General features: G+C 40.9%; 1 protein-coding gene across 8 annotated transcripts in view; it reads left to right on the top strand.

The window, feature by feature from the left end:
- ATRNL1 (attractin like 1) overlaps positions 1-26,908 on the top strand; it is a 1,033,288-nt gene that overhangs the window by 157,385 nt on the left and 848,995 nt on the right. For all 8 annotated transcript variants that reach the window (XM_019485923.2, XM_059730100.1, XM_059730101.1 and 5 more), the window contains exons 6-8: positions 2,750-2,924; positions 5,778-5,865; positions 25,667-25,922. In XM_019485923.2, coding sequence (XP_019341468.1) covers positions 2,750-2,924; positions 5,778-5,865; positions 25,667-25,922 — 519 coding nt within the window. The remainder of the gene's footprint in view (positions 1-2,749; positions 2,925-5,777; positions 5,866-25,666; positions 25,923-26,908) is intronic.

The following is a 26,908-nucleotide window of genomic DNA, read 5'->3' as shown; positions in this document are numbered from 1 at the left end:
TTGAGGTGCATTTTCACAGAAAACCCTACACCACACTGCCTGAAACATGGCAGGCCTCATGTCCGCATGAGGGGCTACCATCCCTACTGTTTTCATTCCACTCTGCCTTAACACACACAAGTGATACAAGTTTTGCTTTAACCAGTTTGAGGGGCACTTTCGCAGAGACCCCTGCACCTATCTCCTTGAACCGTGGCAGGCTTCATGCCCTCAGAAGGGGCTACCATCCCTGCTGCTTCCATCCAAATCTGAAAAAAAATGACAAAGTTATAGGTATTTTAGTGATTGCCCCTTATAGTCTATGGCCGAATCTCTGAATCGGGACAAGGATTTGAATCACTGAATCGAATCGCTGTCCCTCCGAATATGCTGAATCTGAATCTGACAATTCATTGGAGCAATGGGATGTACTGTACTAGTGTTTTTCCTGATTAAAAAGATAGGTGTTATCAGATGGTGCCCAGTTTTTAAGGGACTGACCATGTATTTCTCAGAACCTTCTTTTAATTAAATACCTCCTTTGGGCTAATTTTAGCCTCCAGCTATGTGTTGCTTTGGGGACTGATCAATTTTCAGTGAGATAACATCTTAACATGGGGGAAAAAATGCCTCATCTTGGATTTGAGTACTGGCCTGGGGCTTGGCTCTGGCTTTGGCCCCAGGCTTGGTGGTTGTGCGGGCCGGGAGCAGTCCGAGGCCCTTTTTCCGCGCGGCGGGCTGTGGCCAGCAGCCCGGACACGCCAGATCGGGGAAGGCAGGCGGCACGCTAGAATTAGGCACGAATGCTTAATGGTTGATTTAAGATTATTTACTTACACCGTAGATGGTCGTGGTGCAGGCTGGAAAACTTCCAGGAAAACTTCGCTTAAGTCCCAGTTTAAGGACTCGGACAGAGCTCTGGATTCACTCGCACGAAGTTTGCTAGGCTCCGTGGAACTTGCACGCAGGGAAGGGTACGTCGAGGGATTAGGCGACGACGGGGAGAGGCGAGAGGCTGATCAGACCCCTGTAGCCTTCTTGATATACACGCTGGGTCCAATAGGCTCCGCAGCGCTTAGAGATCTTCACGAGACGTGAAGTCTCCTCCTCCTGATGTTGGTGGAGTCCTCCAACTTGGGCGGAAACCACTCAAACCTCTTATACGGCTAGCAAGCCAATTGCTAGCCGCCACGTAGGAATAATTTAGAACTGACCAGTAGTAGGGCACGAATCTGAATACAAATGGCGGGAACTCCTTGCAACGTGCATTTCTGTGTTGCAACGAAGAAATGCACCCTGCAAAGAAAGCTACAAATGGCAGGAAATAATTCAGCAGTGCCGAAGCACACACAAACAAAAATCACACCCTTGGGTTGTGACAGTGGTGTAGAGGGCACACGGCTGAGAGAACTGTTGGAGAGACCTCGGGATGTGCATGGGGGAAACTGCAGCCTGCCTTCTACCCCTTGCCTCCACTCCTTGCCCTCTGCATGCTTGTGCCTACCTCCCACCTCTTGCTTCTTCCTGCAGTTTGCCCCTTCCCATACCACCCTTACCTTCTGATCCAGCTTGGCCAGGAGCTGCTGTCACTTTTCCCTGTCTGGTTTGGGCCAAGGCTGGGCCAGGGCTGCTGCTGCTGCTGCTGAGTGCCCAAGAGCCAGTGTAGGGCTGCCACAGATGGTAAGGTGCTGGGTGAGTGCAGAGGGGCATGTGGCAGAGGGGTGTGTGGTGGTGGTGGTGGGGGAGACAGGCAATTGGTGGAGGACAGGCATGGGGAGAGGGGGGCAAGGTACAGGGGAGCAAGGGTGGGTGTCCCCTGCCTCTGCTTTTCCCACCACAGCAGTTGGGGGATGAATTCCAGACAACCTTCCACTAATTAGATTGTGTACATGGAAAATTATAACAAATGTATAAATGTTCCATGTATAGAATTTAATTATTGGAGGATCATCTTAAATTTGAAGTAGTCTTGGAGTCAGATAAGTATGGTAGCATTAAACATTAAAATAATAATAAAAAGTCTCGCATTTAAGTATTTGTAAGCAAAAGAAATCTGCTGTAGTTGGTTCCAAAATACTTGTTTAAATACCACCAACAACAATTTTCTCTCTTTCAATAAACACCTACCACATGTTGAAATAAGGCTTTTTTTCTTCACTAAAAAACCTGTTCTGAACATTAGATTTGTGTGTGTGTTGCTTTTGGCAGCTCTGTAGAACAGTTTCTAAAATGTTTTATATTTGATACTTTTCTGTTTTTATAATGCACTCTATGCTGCATTTTCCTCTTAAAAATAAATGCAATATGGCATTGGCAAAAGATAAATTTTATTTTCCCAAATGCAGCATACTATAATACATATTGTAATATAATGTCCTATGCTGTTATATATTTTGACATAAAATCTAGGTTAGACCAAATATAATCTGTTTTATCCACAGGTATACCCTTTGCTACCCTTCTAGGGCTAAACAGCATCTGATCATTTGCTATAATATAAACGTCCTTTCAGTTTGTGACTCATAGTATGTTTTCTGAGTTTGAGTAAAGCAGCAAAATCTATCTTTATTATTTGAGGAATGAGGAACATTTTTAATGTTCCTTTGTTATCAAAGTTTTGCCTCAAGCTGCTTGCTGTTGAGCATAAAAATTGACATAGTGTATTTTGTCAAAATGAGGAATCTAGACTCAAACCTCCTTTATTCCTAAATCCTATTGATTTTATTATGTGTAAAATTAAGATTATAAAATTGCAATTGTTTTAACACAGGTCCTGATTGCTCTTTGAATGTCCCTTCCACGGAATCTTACTGGATTTTGCCCAATGTGAAGCCATTCAGTCCTTCTGTAGGTCGGGCTTCCCATAAGGCAGTTTTACATGGAAAATTTATGTGGGTGATTGGTGGATATACCTTTAACTACAGCTCATTCCAAATGGTGTTAAAGTAAGTGATTTCCCTTTTGTTAGTCTGTTCTGTTATTCTTTATAAGTGATAATGATCTTTGCTAGGTAAACAGTGTTTAATCCCATTGTTATCCTACCTTTGCATGAAAGTTTTATTATTTAGTTGAGCCCTGCCACCTTCTCAGGACCCAGCCTACTTCCCCTGGCTCCTGACCACCTGCAACAACCTGGTCCTGCGAGCCTGCTGCCCCTTTCCTTCCATAGCTCCTGCTGGACTGGCTAAGCCACAAGCAGCTGATACCATGTAGTGCCAGCTGCAGGAGCCATGGGCCCGATCCTGATGGCTAGTTGGCCCAGGTGATAAAATCTCTTTGCAGACTGGATTTGTCCTGCAGGCTGTAGGTTGCCGAACACAATCTTAGTGTATAAAACAATTAAATAATGGGTTAGTAAATTAAGTAAACAAGTATTGAAACAATTCATTACGTGGTTATTTTTTGTAACGGTACCTATTGCTGATTTGTGCTCCAAAATATTAAATGTTTTTTCAGTGTGAGACAGTATTCAAACACTGATATATTGATGTTTGCGATTATTTTATTTTATCCAGAAGGCTGTTAACAACATCGGAGCTAGCTCTACTTAAACTTATTCATTAGAGTAAGAATAACTAAGCTTAGTCTTATTTGAATGATATCAGTGATATACTTAAATTTTGTATTTTTGTTTGTTTGGGTTCCAAGGGTGTTTTAAGAAACTGATAAATAAAAGATAAATTACTTCCTTGAAGAACTGTCAATCTAAATGAAGCAAAAGATGAGAGAGAGATGTAATCAAAATGACTAAAGTAACTTTTATATGTGGAGAGCCTGCTCCGATGCACTGGAAATCCAGCACATTGGAGCAGACTCAATTAACTGAGTCTGCTGGAGCACATAAATTGGCGTGCTCTGGAAGTCTCACGCATCACATGCATCAGCGGTGCAGCATGCCTCCGTGCTGAGAAAATGGCGGTAGTGCGCTTTGAACTAAAACACGTTTGATGTTCTTTAGTTCAAAGCGCACTGCTGCCATTTTTCTCAGCGTGACGACATGCTTCGCTGCTGATGCACATGACACGCAGGTGCTTTTAATTAACATGGCTCACTAATTAAGTGCCCAGCACCATATCAGGAGTACATACAAAAATGCCCTAAGTTGGCATGTCTTCTTCCATGTGCAGGTGTGGCTGTGTTTTGTACAGGATGCTAATTGTATAAGAGAGTCTAATAATGAGGAAAGTACCATTTTACTTGGAGTATTCAAAAGCATTTCTAAGTTGTAAAATGAAAACAGATGGACCTTAGGAATCTGGGGATATTTGTGGCAATAATAGAGTCTGATTTGAAGCCTTAAGTTGACGTTTATATGGTACTTGACCCAAAGGGAGTTGTTGGTTGGACTCAATCCAATGCAAAGGTGTTAGGAGGGGAAAATAAAGGTAGGCACAGAAAAATTAAGTGAAAGAAAATAAAATGAATAGACACAGGAAAATATAGCATATGTTGTGGGACAGTAGAACCTTAGTAGTTTAATACAGTTGCACAAGAGGATAGTAAATGGAGAGGTTAAGTGCATGAAATGTAGGGATTAAAATAGTAAGAGAAGCAACATGAGCTTTTAGGACTAAACTGATATATTGGTGGTGAAATATCTGTTCAGAGTTGGAAGCAATTCTTTTAAAGTTGATGGAATTCCACTTAAATGTTGATATGCGTTTCTGGCTCGGAGCAGAAATATTTTTTGCTGTTTTTAAATTAGAATGTTTGTGCGTTCTAATAATTGGAAATTGCCTTATTAATAATAAATGAGTTCTACCAATCATGAACCTACATGTACAAAAAGCAACTTTGTTCCAGATGCCTGTTCCTGTTGGCGCAAATGTTTACATGTAATAATGTGAAGATTATAGTTCTCCAGATGAGGTGTTGAAAGCATTTCCTATTCTATTTTCACAGAAAGGAAGGAAGACTGATAAGAAACAAATACATTTTCTCACATTACTTATCAAGATGTGTACCCTTACAGTAATGGGCCTGGATTTCTTGACATAAATGAAAACTATTTGTTCAAGATGAAGGGCTCTCTTGGCAAAATCAGTATATTAAGGGAATTTTGACTCCTAGTAAACAAAAAATATTTTAAATTTACGTTTAAAATGTTAATCTCAAGCCATTTTACAAGCTATATTCCCAGTTGTCAAGAGATGTCACAAATCATAATTAAAACTGGGCCTTTAGCATACAGTGCAAAATAGAGCCATCTTCAGCAGAGAAGCTCCTCATATGCTATAGGGAAATCAAAGTGGTTTAAAGCGACCTTTGCCGGGAGGCCCTTCTGTATTTTTGCTAAGCACACCACAAGTGGTCCATTAAATCTGGGCACTTTTGTACTGATACCTGATAAAATCCACATTGGGTAGAATAGCTTCCTTTTATAATTGTGCCTATCAGCTTTATACAGCTGTGTATTGCATTCTGATGTAAATGGTAAAATGAGAAAAGGAATTCAGGTAAACTTTCTTCTTGGATAAAACCAGCAAAGAATTAAGGCCCCCTGACCATGTCTGAAAGACATCACTGTTGTGTTTAAACCATGCTGTATTAAGTTGGACGGGAGCCAAGAAGTAGAGCGGTAACTGAATGGATCCTGTTAATTAACATTCCTGCTTCATAAATATGATATTTTTTTCTGCATTTCCCAATTCTGTGCTAACTTATTGAAGTGCTCAACAAGTTGAGGTCCTTATCTATATTCTCAATTTATATTTGGAGCAAGTAAAGTTCAAAAGAATTATACTAAAAATGCAAATCTAGCATTTCACTGTAGATGCAATGTTTTCTTTTTCTTTTAGCTATAATTTGGAAAGCAGCATATGGAATGTAGTACCAGTTTCAAAAGGACCTCTTCAGAGATATGGACATACTCTTGCTTTATATCAGGTTTGGATCCTTTTACTGTCCTAGTCCATTCACTATTTACTGTACAGTGTTAATGAGCATCAATTATGGAAATGATAGCCTGAAAGTTATAGTGTAGTTATTCATCAACTTAAAACCATGAACATAACCTCATCTTTAGTTTCTATATACTCTTGTCCCTTGGTTCTCTCTGGCTTAGAAAAATTATTGTACCCTTTCTGGGGATAGATGATGACTTATTTTGTAAGCTGACCTGGAGCTTTGAGAGCAGAGACTGAGAATGAAACAGTATACAATGGGAGCTGGCAGGTTTCTTGTTTTTTGTATTATTATTCTTTAGGTAAGAAGTACTGTTCCAGAAAGCAAAAGGCAATCTAGTTAACAGATGATGCAGAGAAAGCTGAAGTAAAAGTCTTTCTACTTCAGTCTAACAAATAGGGACAGCTACAGGGACAGGGAAGGAGTCAGACAGCTTTGAGTAATAGCAGAACAGGTTAGGGATTACTTAAAGAAGCTAGATGCTTTCAATTTGGCAGGGCCAAATCAGATATAGCTTAGAGTGCTGGAGGAATGCACGGAGGTAATTTTGGAGCCATTGGCTATCCTTTTTGAGAATTCATGCAGATTGCGTGAGGCCCCAGATGATTGAAAAAGGGCAAGTATAGCGTCCTTCTGTAAGAAAGGGAAGGAGGATCCCAGGGAATTAGACCTGTCAGCCTGACCTCGGTACCTGGAAAGACCATGGAGCTGGTCCTCATGGAATCAATTGTGAAGCACCTAGAGGAGAACAAGGTGATCAGGAACAACCAGCATGGATTCACCAAGAGCAAGTCATTCCTGACCAAAATGATTTCCTTATCTATGATAAGGTGACAGGCTCTGTGCAGCGGGGGGAGGGGAGCAATGGATGTGTTTTATATTTTGGCTTTAGCGAGGCTTTTGATATTGTCTCCCACAACATCCTTATTAGCAAGCTAAAGAAATACAGACAGATGAAAATACTGTAAGGTTGATGCATAACTGGTTGTGTTGGGCTCATGAGTAATCATCAATGGCTCAGTGTCTAGCTGGGTGGAGATATCAAGTGGAGTTCCCCAGGGGTCTATCCTGGGTCAGGTACTGTTCAACATTTTTATTAATGATTTGCATTATGGGGTTGTATGTTTTCTTAGCAAATTTATAGATGACCCCAAGTTGAGTAGAGCTACAGACCCTCTGGTGGACAGGCCTAGGATTCAGAATGATCTGCATAGACTAGAAAAATGGCCCACAGTCAATCAGCAGAGATTCAACAAGGACAAGTGCAAAGTACCACACTTGGGATGGAATAACTGCATGCACAAATACGGAATGATTGGCTAGGCTACTGCAGAGAAGAACCTGGAGTTTACAGTGAATCATAAGCTGAATATGAGCCAACAGTATGGTTTTGTTGCAGAAAAAATAAAAAAGTTCAATAGCATCCTGGGTTGTATTAACAGGAGTCTAACTTGCAAATCAAGGGAAATGATTCTTCAGCTATTTCAGCACTGGTGAAGCCTCATGAATAATCATCGACAGTGCTGTACAGTATGGATCCAGTTTTGGGCCCCACACTTCAAGAAGGATGTGGATGGATTGGAAAGAGTCCAGTGGAGAGTGGCAAAAATGATTAGAGGACTGGGAAACAAAACTTATGAGGAAAGGGTGAAGGAATTAGAGTTATTTAGCCTGGAGAAGAGAAGACTTGAGGAGGGGACTAGATAAGTCTTCCAATACCTGGAAGGTGATTACGGAGAGGATGGAGATGTAATATCAGTCTTGACTGATTTGGGTCAAACTGGTTTCTGAAACTTCTGTCCCAGACCCCTTCCTGGTTCAAGTTCAAACACAGTCCCTCAGCATGATTTCCAGCCCAGGGATGGACTGTGCTGTCAGCTCCAGCAGAGAAGGGTTAGAGGGGGTAGTGGTGGTGGTGTGATTTTGAACTGCAAATCCCAGACACCTTGGGGGCATCAGGAGAAGGAAGTGAACACACAGTCCGTGCTGGCTATGTGCCAGAGAGCTGTGCTGTAGCACCTCCAGCTTCTAGCCTGAGCCACTGCAGGCATGTGGCTGTATTTCGTGAATCAAAAGTGAATGTGTGTCGAGTTGTTTCTCGGTTTAATTTCTGCATCTTAGACTAACCTGCAAAGACTGAATTGATTCAGCCTTGGGCTTTTTAAGTGGCTGTACTTCACCCTGCAAATGGAAGCTCTGTCAGCTGAGGGGGCTCCCAGATACAGGAGAGACCCTTCTATGTGTGCAGAATAAAGCTTGATAGCAAACAGCTGTAAAGTTAGTACACATTCTTGAGGTCTTACTTTATAGCTGGTTGGAGCTTTTTATGATATGATAGCTACTTTGCATGTGCAGGTGGTCTTAAGATAATTATGCAATTAATTAACTGGTTAGTTGTGCAATACATGTAATGTAGAAGGGGCCTGAGGATGCTCAAGTATTGAACTAGGCTGCCTAGAAAACTTGTGGAATTTACAACCCTGGAAATTTTCAAGTGCAGGTTGGAGAGACAGTCTAGTCGGGTATGATCCTGTCTTGAGCAGGGGGTTTGACTAAAAGACCTTGTAAAGTGCCTTCCAGCCCTATTTTCGTAAGATCCTGTGATTTTGATTTTTTAAATTTTACTCTACAAATATTTTCTTGCAGTGTTTCAGAATAAGCTGAAAGTATTTTAAAGATCCTTTTACCGGTATTTAATTGTTAAAGGATTTTTATGTAATTTAGACATTTGTTTTGCCTCGGTAGGGAAATAAGCTTTTCATTAACATTAATACGAGTTGCAGGAACCAAATTCCTTAGTACTTAGTATGTGACAATAATGCAGACAGGGGTAGCAGTATAAAGAGAATATTGAATAATATATTGCTTACATTACTGGTCAATCAAATGTAGTAAATAGTATGGCCCCAAAGAGAATTTTTACATGGGATGAGAGAATGCCGATTTCAACTATATTAAAAATGTTTGGACTTTAAAAATCGGCTCTTAAATTGTTACACTTTCAGTGAAAGTTTGATGTTTGACCTTTGAGATCTTAAGAAATTGAACAATAGGAAAATAATTTATTTTGAGGAGTGAAAGAACATTATACAATGCCTAGAGGTGGCAGTTTTGAGCTGTGTACTACTCATTGTATAACACTTTCTCTTTAGTTGAGAACAAAAATATCCACAGGAGAAGAAATTAGATTAAGTTTTTAACTTGAACTCCTGAGATTTTAAAGCCTAACTCAAGCCCAAAGTGAGAGCATGGAGCTCCTGTATCCTGATTGTGGTGCAAAGTAAATTGAAACTATATAATTGACTCTGTAGAGAATGAAATAACTTACTGTGCCCATTTCCCTTAGAAAGCTTCTTTAGTTAAAGTTGAAGTACTGTACTTTTTTATTCTGGAAGAAAAAGATCAGAAGATTCCCATTGATGTATAGTTACATCAAGTGCCTTAGACTTTTTTATGCGTTTATAGAAAAGAAGAGAAAGCATAAAAGCATTCTTGCTTTTAGTCCAAGCTAAAGTGTTATGTGATATTATCTTCTATATCTCTTCAAACTGGCTATTGGAAAGGTTTTCACCTCTCTGGTTGGCATTGGTTCTCCCAAATCTTGATGATTGCATATAATTCCTGGCACTTCAATACTAGAAGGATATCAACAAATTTGGGAGAAATCCTTAGTAGAAAAAGCTTCCAGCCTCCTAACTCCTAATAATTTGGTTTTCATTTTTGTTTGTTTTGTTTTGCTTTTTTATATTTATGGACTAAATATAAACAGGTTTGATAAATGGTGAGTGAGGAGGTATTGTAGGATAAGGTTAGACAGTACAGACTCCTTTTGCATATAACTGGAATAAAGTAGATGCGATTGATGATATAAATTCAATTTCCAGTGATCTGGTAGTTATATCACAAAATTAGCTGGAAAAATTGTTGGTAATTTCAAGTGAGCTAAAGGATGAATGGGAATTTAAGTTGAAGTCCTTAGAGAATGATCCAGCAGAATAAGGCTGAAGCCAAATTCACAGGATGATGTAAAAATGATTATAGTAATGTTGCCTTTATTGCTCTTTTATATGGATAAAGAACTTTAATACCTAAGCCAGTCAATCAGATGCATAGTATTAAATTTAGGATATACCTTCCCACAGATTTTATGAATGTACCACCTAATTTTAATGCTTTTTTTAAAGGAAGGTAGTTGAGTGGATTCCTTTATTCTAATGAGGTGGCAGTGATGTTGAACCTACCTACCTACCTACCATCTTCAAATACTGCTTTATCAGCTTCACCTACTCCTGACATTAAAAACTTAGTTGCTGTATTTGATTGTATATGAATTGGGCAAAAATATTTTACCAGCTGGTTTTACTGTGGTCCTTTTTTGTGTACCTATGTAGCATATTATAATTTACCCAAGAACTTCTCAAAGGTCTTTTCTTGCTATTGTCTTAACTTTTGTTATTAAGACATAACTACAGGTGGTACGGTTTAATACTGTATGTCTTTCAGTTGCTTTCTGTATATCCATAGCTGGCTTCTCTTTTTCAACTCACAAGATCTCAAAGTGATTGAGAACTACATAAAAGGGGTCAACCCCAGAGAGTGTTAGTGGACTGGTCTGTATCATCTTGGCGGAAGGTGGCCAGTGGTGTCCCTCAGAGTTTGGCTCTTGGCCCTGTGCTGTTTAACATCTTTATCAACAATTTAGATGAGGATGTGGAAAGTACACTTGCCAAGTTTGCAGACAATACCAAATTATGGGGAAAAGCATAGAAGATAGGCTGTTGATTCAAGTGGACCTGGAGAAGCTGGAAAGGTTGGAAGTAATCCAGCCTCTGCTATTTTTACAAGTCATTTCCTTCAACCTTACCTGTCCTGTTGTGGAGAAGTTTTATTTAGATTGTGCTTGTATAAACCCCAGACCTTGCAAGACACTGAACGATTAGGTTATCTCTAAAGGTGGAAGAAAAAACAAGAGAATGAAACATAGATATTAGCGTTACCCATTCATTAGATACATTGCCCCACTTATAGCAGCATCTATCAAGATACGTAGATAGTTATATAAAGACTCTTGTGTATTATGCCTGGATGTTTTTTTGTTTGATGTATTGAGCTACCTAAAAATACGGTTTCTTTTTAATACAACTTTTTGAGGTTGAGTCATGCAGTGATGCCTTCCTGGTATGTCCCAGGAAAAGGCATTGAATCTATTTGTGGAAGATGCACACTATATTTTTTTTTTCTCAAGGAAAAAAATTCTAATAGTGAAGTTGGTTAAACACTGAAATATTCACCCAAGATAGATTGCAAATTGCAGTTAGACAAAATACTCAATAAAAGACTATAGGGAAGAATCTTTCTTTGTTCGGAAGTGAACGTGACAACTTTATTGATTTTTATTAAATGGCAGTAACAAAATACCCATTTGATATTCTGGCGTTTCAATGTTCTTTTAAAGTTTATATATAAATAAATAAATGCTACCTGTCTCTAATTTTTGTGATGATGTAAATTTTTTTTATCAGGGTTGGTCATGAAAATGTCCTTTCCTATGCAGATCCATTCAGTTAAGATTCACTGTGCAGCCTTCCCTCCCCTTTCAGGCTCCTGTATCATGATAGCTTGAAAGAGTCCAGTTCCATGGAGCATCGTGGTAGAAATATGCACTGGGTCTGTGCCTCAGTTCATTCCTTTGTGTTGGCCAAATGGTGCAAAAGCAGCTGAAACCATATGCGAGTCCTCAGCATGGGGGCAGCCACAATAAAAGCTGGTTGAAAAGTTTTTGACAAAACAAAGATTTGTCAGCAAATCCCAGTTAGTTGAGTCCAAAATGTTCTTCTCAAAATATCTTAGGCCTGATGATTTTCCACCAAATCCAAGATGGGGTTCTAGGGCTACTCCAAGACTAGGGTCCTGACAGGTCCTAAAAATGGCTCTTGCCCCAAGACAGTCTGGCTGTCAGGTCTGTCCCTAAACCTGGGACCAGAGAGCCTCATTCAGGTGCTTAATTAAATTAACTTCTTCAATTCTTTCTCAGAATGCTCATTTCGCTAAGCAGTTGTAGTGTCCAGGGAGCTTCTTGTTTACATGACATTTAGGGACCAAAAGCAAATTTTGTTCTGGGCCAAAGAAATGTTGAAAAACATTTCCAAGAAACTAGAGGTTTTCCTTTTTCAGCCATCTGAGTCTCTGGCATTACTTATTCATGTGTTTTATGGTATTCCTCCTAGGTATTGTTACACATTAATCTAAGGCAGCTCCTGGAGCTCTTAACTCCTGGATTGTCATTAACACCTCAAACTAGTTTTAAGTACCCTTTGAGTGGCTTAAAGTTATGTCAATCCAGGGCAAGTTTCTCTCTGATCTGTATTACCCTGCTCATGCTTCATTGATATGTGGCTACTCCATATAGACAAGCTACCCAAGTTGCAGTCCTCCAGCTCCGCAGGATGCAGTGTCCTCACCCCCATCCTCCTGTTCTCTGTGGACAAACTACCCCCTGAACCCTACTGCCCAGGGGTCAGCTCTGGCACCAAGCCAACTCCCCCTCCCACCCCCAGGGTGTGACCTCCCCACCCATAGGAGTGCAACTCCATGCAGACAGTCTGCAGAGCACGTGCTAGCTAGTAGGGCTGTCTGAAACTTTGATCCCCGATTCGGTTTGGCAGCAATTCGGCCCAACTCGGTGGCCGAATCGCCAAATCTGAATCGAATCAGAGGACCCTTTAATCTCTCCGAACCTAATCGGAACCTTCCAAATCAATTTGGAGAGATTTGGTGATTCGGACATAGAAACAGCTTTAAATGTTGTTTCTACATATAGGTAGAATAGGAGCTCGTGAATGCGCATGGAGCGTCCCACAGAAGCACAGGGGGCTCCCCAGCATGCTTGGCATGAGACCTGGAAGTGGACCAGAAGCACTTCTGGTTCACTTCTGGGTCCACCAGGGAGCCCCCTCCCCCACATGCTCCTGGCTCAGCAGCTGGTGCCTTCTGGGTCTGTGGGGGCACCCGGGATCCCCCTGCGGCTGATCGCCAAGCCAGGGGGCATGGGGGGGGGGAGAGGGCCCTGCGTGCTCCCCGGCAGACCTGGAAGTGGGCCAGAAGTACTTTCAGTCCACTTCCAGGTTTGCCGCTGAACACATGGAGGGGCCCCCCATGCTCCTGTGGGGCACTTCATGCACCCCAACATTGCAATGTTCATAAGCTGTGCCTGGTACTGCGAGGTATATAGAAAAAACATTTAAAGCTGTGTCTGTGTCTGAATCAGTGTTGAATCTTCAGATTCCGATTTGGCCAAATCAAATCGGGGACAGCGATCTGAATCAATGAATCAAATTGCTGTCCCTGATTTGGGCCTAATCCGAATTGAATAGGGCCCATTTTGCACACCCCAACTAGCTAGCTAGATCACAGGGCATGGATGGGCCCAGGAATAGTCTAGAGGGGTCAAGGGAACAATGTGGGGCACCAGATTGGATCCCCATGAGTTAAGGCTTCCTTCCCAGGGCAGGGCAGCATCTCCTCAGAAAGTCCCTTCCCTCACCACTACCACATCCCAGTAGCACAACCAGCCCCCACATGCTCCAATCCCAAATCCAAATGAATTTAAACTTGAGACATTCTTTAATTTACTTCCTCTTTATTGCTTTTTAATTTGTTTTACTTTTTCCTTTACCTTTCAGTATCTGACCTCTTTTTCTTCATCTCACCATCTATCCCCCATTTCCTTTCCACTTATTTCATTACCCACCCCCATCCCATTAACTCTCTGCCTCCCAGCTTCATATTCCTGCCCCAACCCATCTCTCAAGCATCCTGACCTAGAGCAGGGATAGAAGCCTGTCCTGGCTCACCAGTCCTGTAGTGGCAACTCACACTTTTAGTTTGCAGTTGAGCCCCTGCTCACCAACCCTCTAGTGGCAAGTCACATCTGTGCAGGTTAGGTACAATCAAAGAAGATTTCTAGCCTTAAAGTGTGACTGCTCTAAACTCAAGTTAGCACTAATGCTGATCAACATCTGAGCAGCTCAAAGTGCAATGTGTAGCAAGTCCCTTAGCCACCAAACCAATTATCTTATCAGAGGAAGAAATCAAGTTGGATTGACATGATTTGTTCAGGCAATGTCCCTCAGCCTGCAGATATTTATAAATGTACTGTTTGGTAATTTGTACCAATAACTTTGCAGGTATTAAGGTCAGGTGCACCTGGCTCTGGGTCCTCCTTTTTCCCCGTTTTAGAGATGGGCATTATGTTAGTGCTGCATAAGTCCCTAAGAGTCTTACCTCAGGGTAATTATTATCACATTATCACCAACAACTCTGAGATTTCTTCAGCTAGTTCTTTTAGCATTCTGGGTTGATGTCACTCTGTTGACTTTAACTTCATTTACATTCGTCAAAAGTTCTCTAAAATGTTCTTTGTTCTGATCTTGAGCGCTTTACCTCCTTTGTTTGTATGAATGTCACTAACTGCCAGGTTACAATTATGTTGGCTTTTTGTGAAGACTATAAAGCAAAATAGACATTGAACAGCGTTGTGTTTTGCATCCCCCATTAACAGCTTCTTTGTTGATCTGCGAACTCATAGCTTCCATTATCTTCCTTTTCCATCTGACGTATTTGCAGAACCCCTTGTAGGGGACTTTAACAATTTTTTGGCAGTAGTATCTGATTTTTCATTTTTGCTTTTCTAATTTTGTCTCTATTCCTTTATATACGTCCTTACTGACCTGCCTTTGCTCTCCTTGCCTGTGTATGGCTCTCTTTTTAGATAAGTCTTTGTGTAAACAGAACTGCTTCTGATTTTTCTTCTGCAGTGAGAATAGGGTTATACTGAGCTTCCAATCTTATGTCCCTTAGGAACTATCCTGTCTCTTGGATATTTTGTCTTTAAATTTGTTTTTCTATGGGACACCATTAATTGAATGTGTGGTGAGGGGCCCTGGAGTCTGGGACCTTACAGTTAATGTGGGCTCCTAGCCATGGAGCACCCTATGTGTTCCCATGACTGAGAGTCTGCAGGTGACCTAGGCTCCCAGCCGTAGGGATGCCCAAGACTTCTCTATAGCTGGGAGTCCTCAGCTGATGTGGGTTCCCAGCTGTGGGGTGTTCCAGGAATCCATGGTGCACCCCTGCGGCTCGGCGCCGTATCAGCTGAGGAGGCTCCCAGCCACGGGAGCTTTCTACTTGCCAGTGCAGGGGGAGCCTGAGATCATGATGGGAATAAGGCATGATGGGATATGATGTGCAGTCCCATGACCATACCTCCTGCCAAGTGTGATTGTGTGGCTCATGCATCAGAATCCATCGCACTTTTACCTGCACATCTAGGGGGACCTTTATAGTCTACAGGATAATGTTGCTAGGTTTGTGCCTCATGAGTGCCAAGGTGATTGCTGAGAATGATCAATTCTGTCTTTAACTTTATCAATTGGACGTTGTCCCCCGCTGCCATGGCTGGGGAAGTCAAGGGTATGTTTCTTAATTATGGAGGGACATGCATTCCTCGAAGTTAGGGTGCTCTTTATTTTATCCAAGAAAAAAATACCATTTTTCTCCAATGCTAAGTTACTAAAACTACTTTCTGTAGGTGTGTCATTTAAATTGTTGTAATGAGAGCCCCAGATTTTGAAAGTGTTGCATAATTTAACTTCTACAAGAAGATGTCATTTAGTAGTTCTCAATCATCACAGTAGGAGACATGTAGGTGTACTGAACAATTTTTAATGCAGATGGTCTTTAACTACACAGAAAATATTCTTTTACTTTTGTTTCTCCTAGTCCTTTCTCACTGTCACTTCATTTAAGATAGCCAAACAATGAAACAGACAGAGCTGAAGGCTATCATTCTGCCAGCTTTTAAATGTCTGGCAACAATGCATGTTAATATTGAACTTCAGTATTGATTATAGGCCTTTCTTGCTTTACATAATAACTATTTAAAATAAAAGCTTTTCAAAAAGTGTATAATTTTACAGTAGAGTTTCTGAGTCTGTATAAAACAAAATCAGCCTGGAAATTTTTTTTCATGGTCTGCCATTACATTTTGTTTTTCTGTTTTTAAGTTTTTCGTATCATTTCAGTGTTTTGATTTTGTTATATGTAGACACTTTTTAGGCCTGTCTCATTTTTACACTACGTGGTAATATGTTAGGTATTTCATGCCTTATTCTACTCTTACCCCTGCAGTTGTACCAGATTTGTTCAGACATTCACTCTCAAAAGTTCATGCAGTCTAAAATGTAGCTAAAATTTTCTTTTCATATTAACAATTGACTTAACTTCTTTGCCTTTTAGTCATAGGCAGTTTTTACATTGATAGCCTTTTTGTCTGCCATAGACGCATGCAGCTGGTAAAAAAAAAAAAAAAAAAAAAAAAAGTGTTCGTTTACAGGTACAGCGCTCTTAGGCTAGAGACAGAAATTACACGAACTGGTATAAGTGATTAGAAACCAGTTCAAACTGGTAACACAATAGAAGTTCAGTGCACATAAAGCACTTTCAAAATGGCTGAAACCAGTTTAAGATAAACGTGGATGGATACAGTATCAGACTTAACCGATTTAGGGTTTATTGAAATTTTGTCCCAGATCCCCTCCAGATTCAAGTTAACTCACAGTCTTCCAGCCTCCCAGGATACTTTGCATCTCTCCTGAAAATGCCCCCTTACAGGGTGGGTGGGTTAGCCATAGCCAGCTGAGCAGGGAGGCATGCTCTACCACCCCCTGGCTTCTGGCCTGGGCCCCTGCAAGCATGTGACTGTATTTCCAGAATCAAAAGTGAATGCCTGTTCACTTGCTTATTGGTTCAGTCTATTCAGCTTAGAGTAACCTGTGAAGATTGAATCAATTCAGCCTTGGGCGTTTTGATTGTCTATACTTAGCCTTAAAGATTACAGCAACAGAATATTACAGTATATACAATAAAGCCAAATGTTCAATAGCAGTAAATTAAACTTGTATTCCAGATTGTTGCTCAAGGTACTGTCTGAAGTGAGTAACTGCTTAGATGGCTTTCACAGTCTTTTTTTTTTTTCCTTAGAAAACTTCTATTAAACTTGTGGAAAACTTTGTTTCAGTTGCATCTGACAAGAAAGGCAGGGATGAAGATAAGGGAATAAAACAAGTTGATTCCTGCAGGGGAGATGCTACCCTATGTCTTGTTTTCAGGTGTAGCCATTAGCTTTCCACATAGGTTTTTTATTTCATGGGTTGAATGGCTTTTATTTTACATGTCAGCTGATAACAGCACATCCCATATTAACCTCTCATTTCAAAGATGTAAGGCACTTGGAATAGTGTGGGAATAGGTTAATGATTTTTTTTTCATTTTTATTTGAGCATTCCCTAGTTCAATGGTGAACTGCTAACACTGCCTTTTTTTTACACGTTACGTTAAATGTTTTGTCGTAAAGACTGTTTATTTCACTATTGGACTAATTTATTATTCATAGAAGTTGGGGTCGGAAGGGACCTCAATAGATCATTGAGTCCGACCCCCTGCATAGGCAGGAAAGAGTGCTGAGTCTAGATGACCCCATTTATAGCATACATTACTGTAGTACCCAAACAGGGGAAAAAAATCCACATGTTGTTTTCTTCTGAGTTGCACATTATTAGTTTTTTTGGGTTATTCCTGAATTAGAAATATTGTACAAGACCCAGAAAATGGTTTAAGGCAGCAGTGCCAAACATACAGCCTGCAGACTGCATCTGGGCAGCTGGTGTATCATAAGGCTACCAAAAAAGTGTGGGGGGAAGTTTTCCTGAACCCTAGTGGATGTGACCATCAGCATAGTGCTCACTCGCCTTGCTCATCATCCAGCTGCCGCTTGCCCTACCTGAACTGGTCCTGCCAGCATCCCTGCCAATGTCCTTGCTGCAGCCGCCACTGATTGATCCCACCATCCCTGCCAGTCCCTATAATACTGCCCTGTGCCTTGTGCTAGATCTGGCCCATGAGGGAACCCTATGGTTTGGATCAAGTCAGGGGCATAGGGCATGTTTGACAACCCTGGTTTAAGGAAACAAAAACATTAATATGCATTTAAATATTCTAGACTTTGTTATTGGAAATGTCAGTTTTTCTCACATAAAACTCACATGGGTGTGGGCATTGTATGCCATGGCAGCAGCAGCTTTGCTGGGGCCTGCTGAATTCCCAGCAGATAAAACTGCTGTCCTCCCCCACGACTTTGTAATGTGGCACCCCTGCCCTGCTCTTGGAACCCATGTGCTTCCCCCAACCCCTTCTGGATCGCTCCCGTTCTCCTACAGTGTTACACCTCTGTTGGGCCAACTCTGCGTGTTACATCCCTGTTGGGCCGTCCCAGAAGTCCCCTGATGCTGTAGTGTTTGTTCTGTTTACTTTACTCCATAGGTCTTGCTATGCTACATTTTTACTTCCTAGAATATCTGACGCAGCTGATCTTGAGGCTTACCTAATCTCGTCTCTTTATTTCATAATAGCAAATTAGGGTTGGAAAGGATCTCAGGATGTCATCTGGTCCAACCCCCTGCTCAAAGCAGGACCATCACCAATTAGATCATCCCAGCCAAGGCTTTGTCTACTTGGGCCTTAAAAACCTCTAAAGATGGAGATTCAACAACCTCTCTGGGTAACCTGTTCCAGTGCTTCACTACCCTCCTAGTGAGATAGGTTAGATATTAAGAAAGACTAAATTTTCTTTGCTGCAAATTGAGACCATTGCTCCTTGTTCTGTCATCTGCCATCACTGAGAACAGTCTAGTTCCATCCTCTTTGCAACCCCCTCTTTGCAGTTGAAGGCTGCTATTAAATCACCCCTTGGTCTTCTCTTCTCCAGACTACATAAGCCCAGTTCCCTGAGCTTCTCCCCAGAAGTCATTTTCCCCAACCATCTCCGTTGCCTGCTGCAAGGACTCTCCGATTTGTCCATATCCTTTCTGTAAGGGGGGTGGGGGCGGCATGAAACCGGACACAGTACTGCAGATGTGGCACTCCAGTTTGGGCTGTGTTCGACTAGCTCTTGGTTTTCCCAGTCTTCAGACTTAGTTCTTACCTCAGGCTTTTCTAGTGCCACCATGTTATATTTGACTGCCTTCACATCTCATGCTTCTTGGAGTTGCTTCACGTAGAGCTTGGTGTTACAAACACCACTATGACATCTGTTCCAGAAACTCTAGCACTGAGTTGTTATACTGGCCCATCTTTATTTAGCAGGACAAAGTCAGTCATAATCTTGTCAGTGCTTCTTGAGATCAAACATTGAGAACATGTTTATGGCTGGTTTGGCATTTTATGGCACCATAAATTGGGTTCACGGATTAATCGCATGATCAATTTATTGTGTAAATGAGGCCAGAGAGTGTAGAACGTTAAAAGTTGACTTAAAATCCCTAAAGCCCCTGATCCTTGGAGCATTCAGTACAAAAAACCTGTTCGTGTTTTAATTTTTTGGGTTACCCATCAAATTTTGAGGTATCTTTGGGAGAAACTCTTATTGGAATCCACTCTTAACCTTTCTGGATAAAGTGAGATACAAGTCTAAATAATAATAATAATAATGAAAGTGCTAGAAAAATGTTACTTAGAATCCTTTTAAGAAGAATGCTTACTCATTCAATCTTTTATTCGCTCACTAAAGTCCATTGATAATCTCAGTTTTCTAAAAAAATATATACAGAATTTTTAATAAACAAATTTAAATGTACATGTTAGGAGGATGGAAATATAAGGCCCACCCTATTTGAATCTTAGACCAATTGGCAAGGTAATAACACTGTTCTGCCATGTAGGTTTTCCTTGAAAACGTAATAGTTATGGTGGGGCATACTAATAGGTGGTCAGTGGAGGATGAATTTTGAAGGCCTTTTTCCCTTATGTTTACTTCAGTCCCAGATTTAGCTGTTAATTTACTTATTCATTTATTCAACATAACTGACCATAAAGCTTCATTTGTTGAAACCACCACTTGTAAGATTTTTCCTTGCCATCAAAATACATTGCAGTCTGTGAGCACTTGAAATGTGTATTCTGGTTTAAAAGGCTGGTGTGAAGGTGTTGCAAGGCATATATTAGACTACTCTCCTCCAGACTTCTCCTTACTCACCATCAATCCAAAACCCTACTCACCGTCCCAATCCAGCAGCATGTCGATCCACATGCTGTATGACCATCTCGAGGCCTGAGGAGCCCATTGGACTCAACTCTCTGAATTTCAGTGGGTTCTTAAAAGAAACCATTATATCCTAGCTATTTACAGCCCCGTCATGTTTTAGAGTGCTGTTTGATGTGAAGACTGGAATGGCCAGCAGGAAGGTCAAAGGCCTGGAAAAGTTGCAGGATTCTAGTCAGCAGTTTGGTGGCAGGAGTGCCATGTGCCTCTTTTACAAAAAAAATTCTAGGCCATAGGCTGGAGAGACTAGCATCAAGCCATTTGTCTCTGCCAACTTGAGCTGTGATTTGGAGGACAGCATGTAAGTAGTTTAGAAGAGGCAAGGAGAAGATGTTGGCAAAGCCTGATTTTCCCGCCCTCCGGTGTTAACATGGGTGAGACCAACATTGGTACAATGGCAGACAAGGTTCCTTGGGTGAATTTGATATCTTTTATTAGACCAACCCAAATGGTTGGAGAATAGTTATTAAGCAAGCTTTCGGGTTCAAAAACCCTTCGTCAGGCTAAGGACGCTGCAGCAGTTGCTGCGTGCTCTTCCTGGATGGAATGGAAAGTAAAGAAGCCAGGGGCTGGGCTGGGCTGGGCTGGGGAGTCAGTTGCCAGGCAGATTGTAATGTATCAAAAATCCAATGTCTGTGTTTAGTCCCTGATCTCTAGTATCCAGCAGGTTGATGAAATGGAGCTCATAGGCTCGTCTCTGGGATGTGTTGTGTAAATTTCCCTTGAGGATCAGGACTGAGAGATTGGAGAGAGAGTGGCCCTCCTGTGAGAAATGTGCCCCCACTGCTTGTCACCCACAGAGCAAGTTTTGTCCAAGACACCACAGACTTGCTACGGAAACTTAAAAACATAGACCACCTTCCCAGCAACACACTCCTAGCCACCATGGACGTTACCAGCCTATATACCAACATCCCACACCAGAATGGCATCCAAGCCTGCCTTACATATCTACAGGAACAAGATTACAACCCAGAATACAGACCCAAAGATATCACTGATCTTATACACTTCACCCTCACACACAACAATTTCACTTTTAATAATCAACACTTTCTCCAGACGATGGGAACAGCTATAGGCACTAAAATGGCCCCACAGTATGCCAACCTTTTTATGAGCCACCTGGAAGAGGACTTCCTCAAGAACTGCACCATCAAACCCTTGTTGTACTTACGATATATCGATGACATCTTCATCATTTTGAGTGAGAACCGGGAATCTCTAATTGAGTTCCACCAGAAATTCAAGAGTCACCACCCATCCATCTGACTTTCTTTAGAATACTCCAGCACCAACATCCCTTTTTTAGACACAAGGATCAGTATCCAGAAGGGTAAAATACAGACCACAGTATACAAGAAACCCACAGACCAACACACATATCTGCACAGAACCAGCAATCGCCCGAAACACACCAAAAAAGCTGTGATATACAGCCAAGCCCTCAGATCCCACCGCATCTGTACTGAAGAGAACACCCGGGATCGCCCCCACCAATCTTAAAAAGGCTTTCACCCAGCAAGGACACTCCTCCAGAGAGGGAGATCGCACGTTTGAAAGAGCCACCTGGATACCACGTGAAGAACTGCTGCAGTACAGAAGAAAAACACCCACAAATCGCACACCGCTGGTTATGACCTATCACCCATCCCTTGAACCTATACGGAAAATCCTCAAAAAATTGCAACCCATATTAGAAAAAGACCCTATTCTTAAAAAAATCTTCCCAGAGCCACCCATCCTAGCCTTCAGACAAGCACCAAACCTCGCCAACCTCATCACCAGAAGCAAACTTCCTCAAGCCCAGAACACACCAAAAGGATCCAGACCGTGCCAGGACAAGAAATGCAAAACCTGCCCCCACATCTCCACCACCTCCACTATTACTACACCCCACAACAGAGCCATCAGCATCCCAGGATCTTACAGCTGCACCACCAGAAATGTAGTATACCTCAGCCAATGCACCAAATGCCCTGATGGAAGATATGTAGGAGAGACCAGACAACAACTGCGCACCAGAATGAGCGCACACCGGAAATCCATCAAAGACAGAAACGCCCAATTACTGGTGGGGGCACATTTCTCACAGGAGGGCCACTCTCTCTCCAATCTCTCAGTCCTGATCCTCAAGGGAAACTTACACAACACGTCCCAGAGACGAGCCTATGAGCTCCATTTCATCAACCTGCTGGATACTAGAGATCAGGGACTAAACATAGACATTGGATTTTTGATACATTACAATCTGCCTGGCAACTGACTCCCCAGCCCAGCCCAGCCCAGCCCAGCCCCTGGCTTCTTTACTTTCCATTCCATCCAGGAAGAGCACACACCAACTGCTGTAGCGTCCTTAGCCTGACGAAGGGTTTTTGAACCCGAAAGCTTGCTTAATAACTATTCTCCAACCATTTGGGTTGGTCTAATAAAAGATATCAAATTCACCCAAGGAACCTTGTCTGCCTATATCCTTAGACCAACACGGCTACAACCTAAACCCCTGCAACATTGGTACAATGGTTTTTGCTCTTTTCTTCAGCAGTAACATTTGACACACAACATTTTGAAAGCCAGTTTAGTGCTGAAATAAAAATTATTGTGCATTTTGAACGTTTTCATGATTGTTATAACGTCAGTTTTCATACAGCTGCAAAATGTGATTTTTAGATTTTTTTTTAAAGTATACTGTCCAGTGTTTACTGAAGGTTTGTATGGGAGGGTAGAATGAAGATAATCTACAAAGAAGAAACTGTGTGACCATCTTTTACATAAATGTATTTTTCCATGTAATCTATTCCCACCTAAATTTGTTGTTGTTATTGATTACTATTGTTATTATTTATAATATTCACCAACATTTAAACACAGCCTTGTAAAATGCTGTGTTTTGTATAAATGGAATAGTGTGTAGTGAAAGCTTGAAATGTTAGTTAGCAAATAATAGTTAATTATATGTAATAAATACTTTCATTAAACATATTTATATTTATGATGTGGATTTGTGTCTAATATAAAGATGTTCACTTTACTTTCATAAACATGTATACTGCAGCTAACCTTCATCCTTCATGAACTAGAGTTAAGGCTGCCTAAGTACATTTCACATAAAAATATTTTTTTGTACCTGTGCACGTACTTTATAATTAGCCCAGCATTTACCAGAACCTAAATACAGGCATGATTGCACATTTGAGGGGAAGGTTTCTTTAAAAGAAAAGGCATGTGTAGTAAGGCATTGAGATATGTAGTAGGATTGCTGAGAGCACAGTGATACATGGACATTAATGGGTGGACATACGTTGAAAAAGGTAGTGGACATGAAGAAGGCACAATGAAGTCTGAAAGGAGGAGAATTCCAAGGTAGGCGAGAAAGCAAGAAAGGATTTCCGGTATAAATGATACAGATTTTGTTGGAGCTCAGTTCTGTTTTTCCCCCAAGTTTCATTTCGGTGAATGAAAGGCTACAGTGAGGGAGAGCAGATGGAGTAGGATGAAGGGAGGTATAGGAAGGGTGTCAATGAAGGGAGGTATAGAAATTAGCAAAACAGTTGGGCTGGAGACATAGGCAGTAGACTTGTGGGAGTCAGTGGAGAGTGGATTGTTTCTGTGCTGGGTTGCTAATCTTTCCATCTTCTCGGCCAGTTTGTTCCTCTTCTGCTCAGGTAAACAAACTTCTTTGGATAAGTCTTAATCTGATGGACTTCAAGAATGACAGGGATATCATTTATACCAAACTTAGCTGTCCTGTCTCCCTGTTCTCTCTCTGGAGCATACCTGTGTAGTTGGCATTTCAGGCAGATTTGGGTTTCAGATATCCTTCCCTCTTTGAACATTACATGGCCCCTGCTCTTCACAGAGAAAGAGCAGCTTCAAGTCTGGCCCAGCTAAACTGTGAACTTCTCTTCCTTCCCTAGCTGAATCTTTCTCTCAATTACCTCAGTCTTCTTGTAGTGTACAAAGCCTGGCTTCAGGAGTCCTAGGTAGAGGGAACCACAGTTGGATTACGTAGTCAAAATCCACCGTTTCATTAGTTTCTGTGGCCAAATCAAACTATGGCAAAGAAATCTATTGTGAGGTTTTTCAGCACTGTTGAAGCCCACTATGAAATATCAAGGCTGTGTTCTTTGGTATTATATTTTAGGGGATAAAGAAAAATGTTAGTTTTAAGTGGTTGTCCAGACCTCTAACTCATGACATTGGATTCTTTTTGAACCACAGTTTCTGCCTGGGCTGCAACTGCACCCCAGGAGTCCTCGTAACCATTGTAAACACGGGCATAAGGGATTGCCTCAATTGCCTTTCAGTTCCTTTTCGTTGCTTGTAATTGCAGGATGGAATACCATAATGTCTGCTTCTCTTCACCTATCAGTTAGAGTTGTTACTGGTTTTCAGTTACCTAGATTTTCTTAGCTCAATTTTATTTAACCTGTTTAGAAAAATTCCATTACCTAGCTTCGGGATGACCCACCTATGACACGGGCAGCCTCTGTGTATGGCATGCAGCAGATTGAGGGGGAGATATAGGATGGGGAGAAGAGTGCGAACCAACAGGTCAGGCAGGGGCAAGGGGGCAGAAGGTAGAGCAGCAGATCAGGCAGGGAGCACAGGGTAGTGAGCAAAAAGCAGAGCGGCAAATCGGATCAGAGAAGCCTCTTCCACATCCTTGAACAATGCAGCACTATGTATTTCAGTCCATAATGTTATCAGTCACTGGGCATGTCTGCATGTACATTAATGCACTGTAATTACAGCTCATTAAGTTTAGTAACTGTAAGTTTAGTAGCGCTGGCGCACATCTTTAAGTGAAGCTAATGCGCAGTAGACTAATTCTACTGGGCATTAGCACAGCTTTTGCCATGATGCACTAATGTGCAGTAGGATTAATCTACTGCACATTTAGCATCTCATGTAGATGCACCCACTATGTCCTTGTACAGGACCCAAGAGAAGATGCAGCATTTGCAATGATAGTTCAAGAAATATTTAAAAGGAACTCCCCTTACTTGCCTGTGAACAACATTTTTTAAATCTGTGTGGTCCTTATAGAATATGGGATTTGCCTTCCATATCCTTTAGTGTTCTCCCTGATCCCTTATTGACAATGGAAGAACAGATAGCTGAACCTATCTCATTCCTTAAATTTTTGGCTTTGGTGGTCATGAGGGCACCCAGTCACAGGTATGATCTTAGTGTTATTGAAAAAATCTGTTCTTGTGTACATTAACTAGAGGAGGAGTTTGCATGAAAAGTACAGATTAAAGACTGTGATTTGTCAAAGGTCAGTAACCATTTTAGCTCTGTACACTTAAAAAAAAAATGTTTAATATCTGAATAGAAAACACTAATGATTGGGAAAAATACTTATAAAAATGAAAGATCATCCTCTCAAATCAGCATGTTTGATTTTAGTATCTTGAATGTTTTAAGCTTTTTTCATGTTTTTTGTATCATTCTTTAATTTAAAACGTCTGAAAGCAAGTCTGATATTTAGCTGTTGTGGATAATTTAGTTAAGTGTAAAGATTTGAGATTTGTTTTCTTACACAGTCATATATGTTGTATCAACAATACAGGTTGGCTGTGATCTTCAATAACCCTTTACTATTTTTTTTCTTAATCTTAATAGGAAGACATCTATATGTATGGAGGCAAAATTGAAACAAATAATGGGAATGTTACTGATGAGTTATGGATTTTCAACATACAGAGTCAAACATGGAGTACCAAAACTCCTGCAGTACTAGTGCATGGCCAGCAATATGCTGTGGAGGGTCATTCAGCGCATATAGTAGAGTTGGACAGCAGAGACGTTGTTATGATCATCATTTTTGGATACTCTGCAATATATGGTTACACTAGCATCATACAAGAGTACTACATTAGTAAGTTACTTCTAAATACTTTCTTTTTCCCCTGCTTTGAAACTTTTTTGTTTTTCTGATTTCTAATAAGAACAAAGTTATTGTTTATAGACAGAGAAGCTATTTGGCAAGCAAAAACCCTCTGCTTCAATTCTTGACCTAGAAACCTCCCCCCTTCCTCCCCCCCTTAAGAAAAAGTATATAGCCCTTTCTCTTTCTTGGTGGAGTTGGCTTATTTTGCTATATTAGATTTATGATTAGGCTCTGTGTGGCTTTAATCATAATCAAGTTTTGACTATTGAAAGTCAAGCCAGGAATTCTATTAAGAATTTTATATACCCTGGTTGTGGCACCATTATCTTTTCCCAGTAGAGATATTCAAGGAAAGAAAAGGGTGCACAGGAGACAGTAGTCACCCTACAAAGCTTGATATTTTTGAAGTTGCAAGTCATTAAGGTTATTGTATTGTTTCTCATTCATCATATCAACAGTTGGTAACTGTTCTGGTTTGTATGCCTTACCATGTCAGTTTTAAACCTTACAATATTTCTACACTAAAAGAAAATTGGTCCTGACTTCTGTTGTATCTTCATTTAAAAATACCCCCCAAAATAGCCTTTGCTTGTGCCTCTGGATTATTTGGTAGTTTGATGATAACCAAACTTGTTCTCTCTGAAATAGAAACAAAGATGAGGATTCAAAGAAACTTACTATTGCATTTTGCAGCCAGCACTTACAAGATATTCTTTTCCTGTGCTATATGATTATATCTACATTATGATTGATTTTTAAGAATATAGCTATTGACTAATATGCCCATTCATTATTTAATTAAAATAATTGAAGTGAATAATCACTTTCTTCCTTCCCTGTGGTATTTATTTTTCTGAACCGTGAATAATTCTTAACAATACAGTCAAAGTAACATTTGTAGTTTTAAGGACTTTTAACATCAGTCCTAGTTTGTAGCTTTCTATTGGGGATTACGTTAGGGCCGTGTGAAGCTT

Source organism: Alligator mississippiensis, chromosome 6, assembly GCF_030867095.1.
Source record: "Alligator mississippiensis isolate rAllMis1 chromosome 6, rAllMis1, whole genome shotgun sequence".
Classification (NCBI taxonomy): Eukaryota; Metazoa; Chordata; order Crocodylia; family Alligatoridae; genus Alligator; species Alligator mississippiensis.
This window is presented reverse-complemented; position numbering and strand designations above follow the sequence as displayed.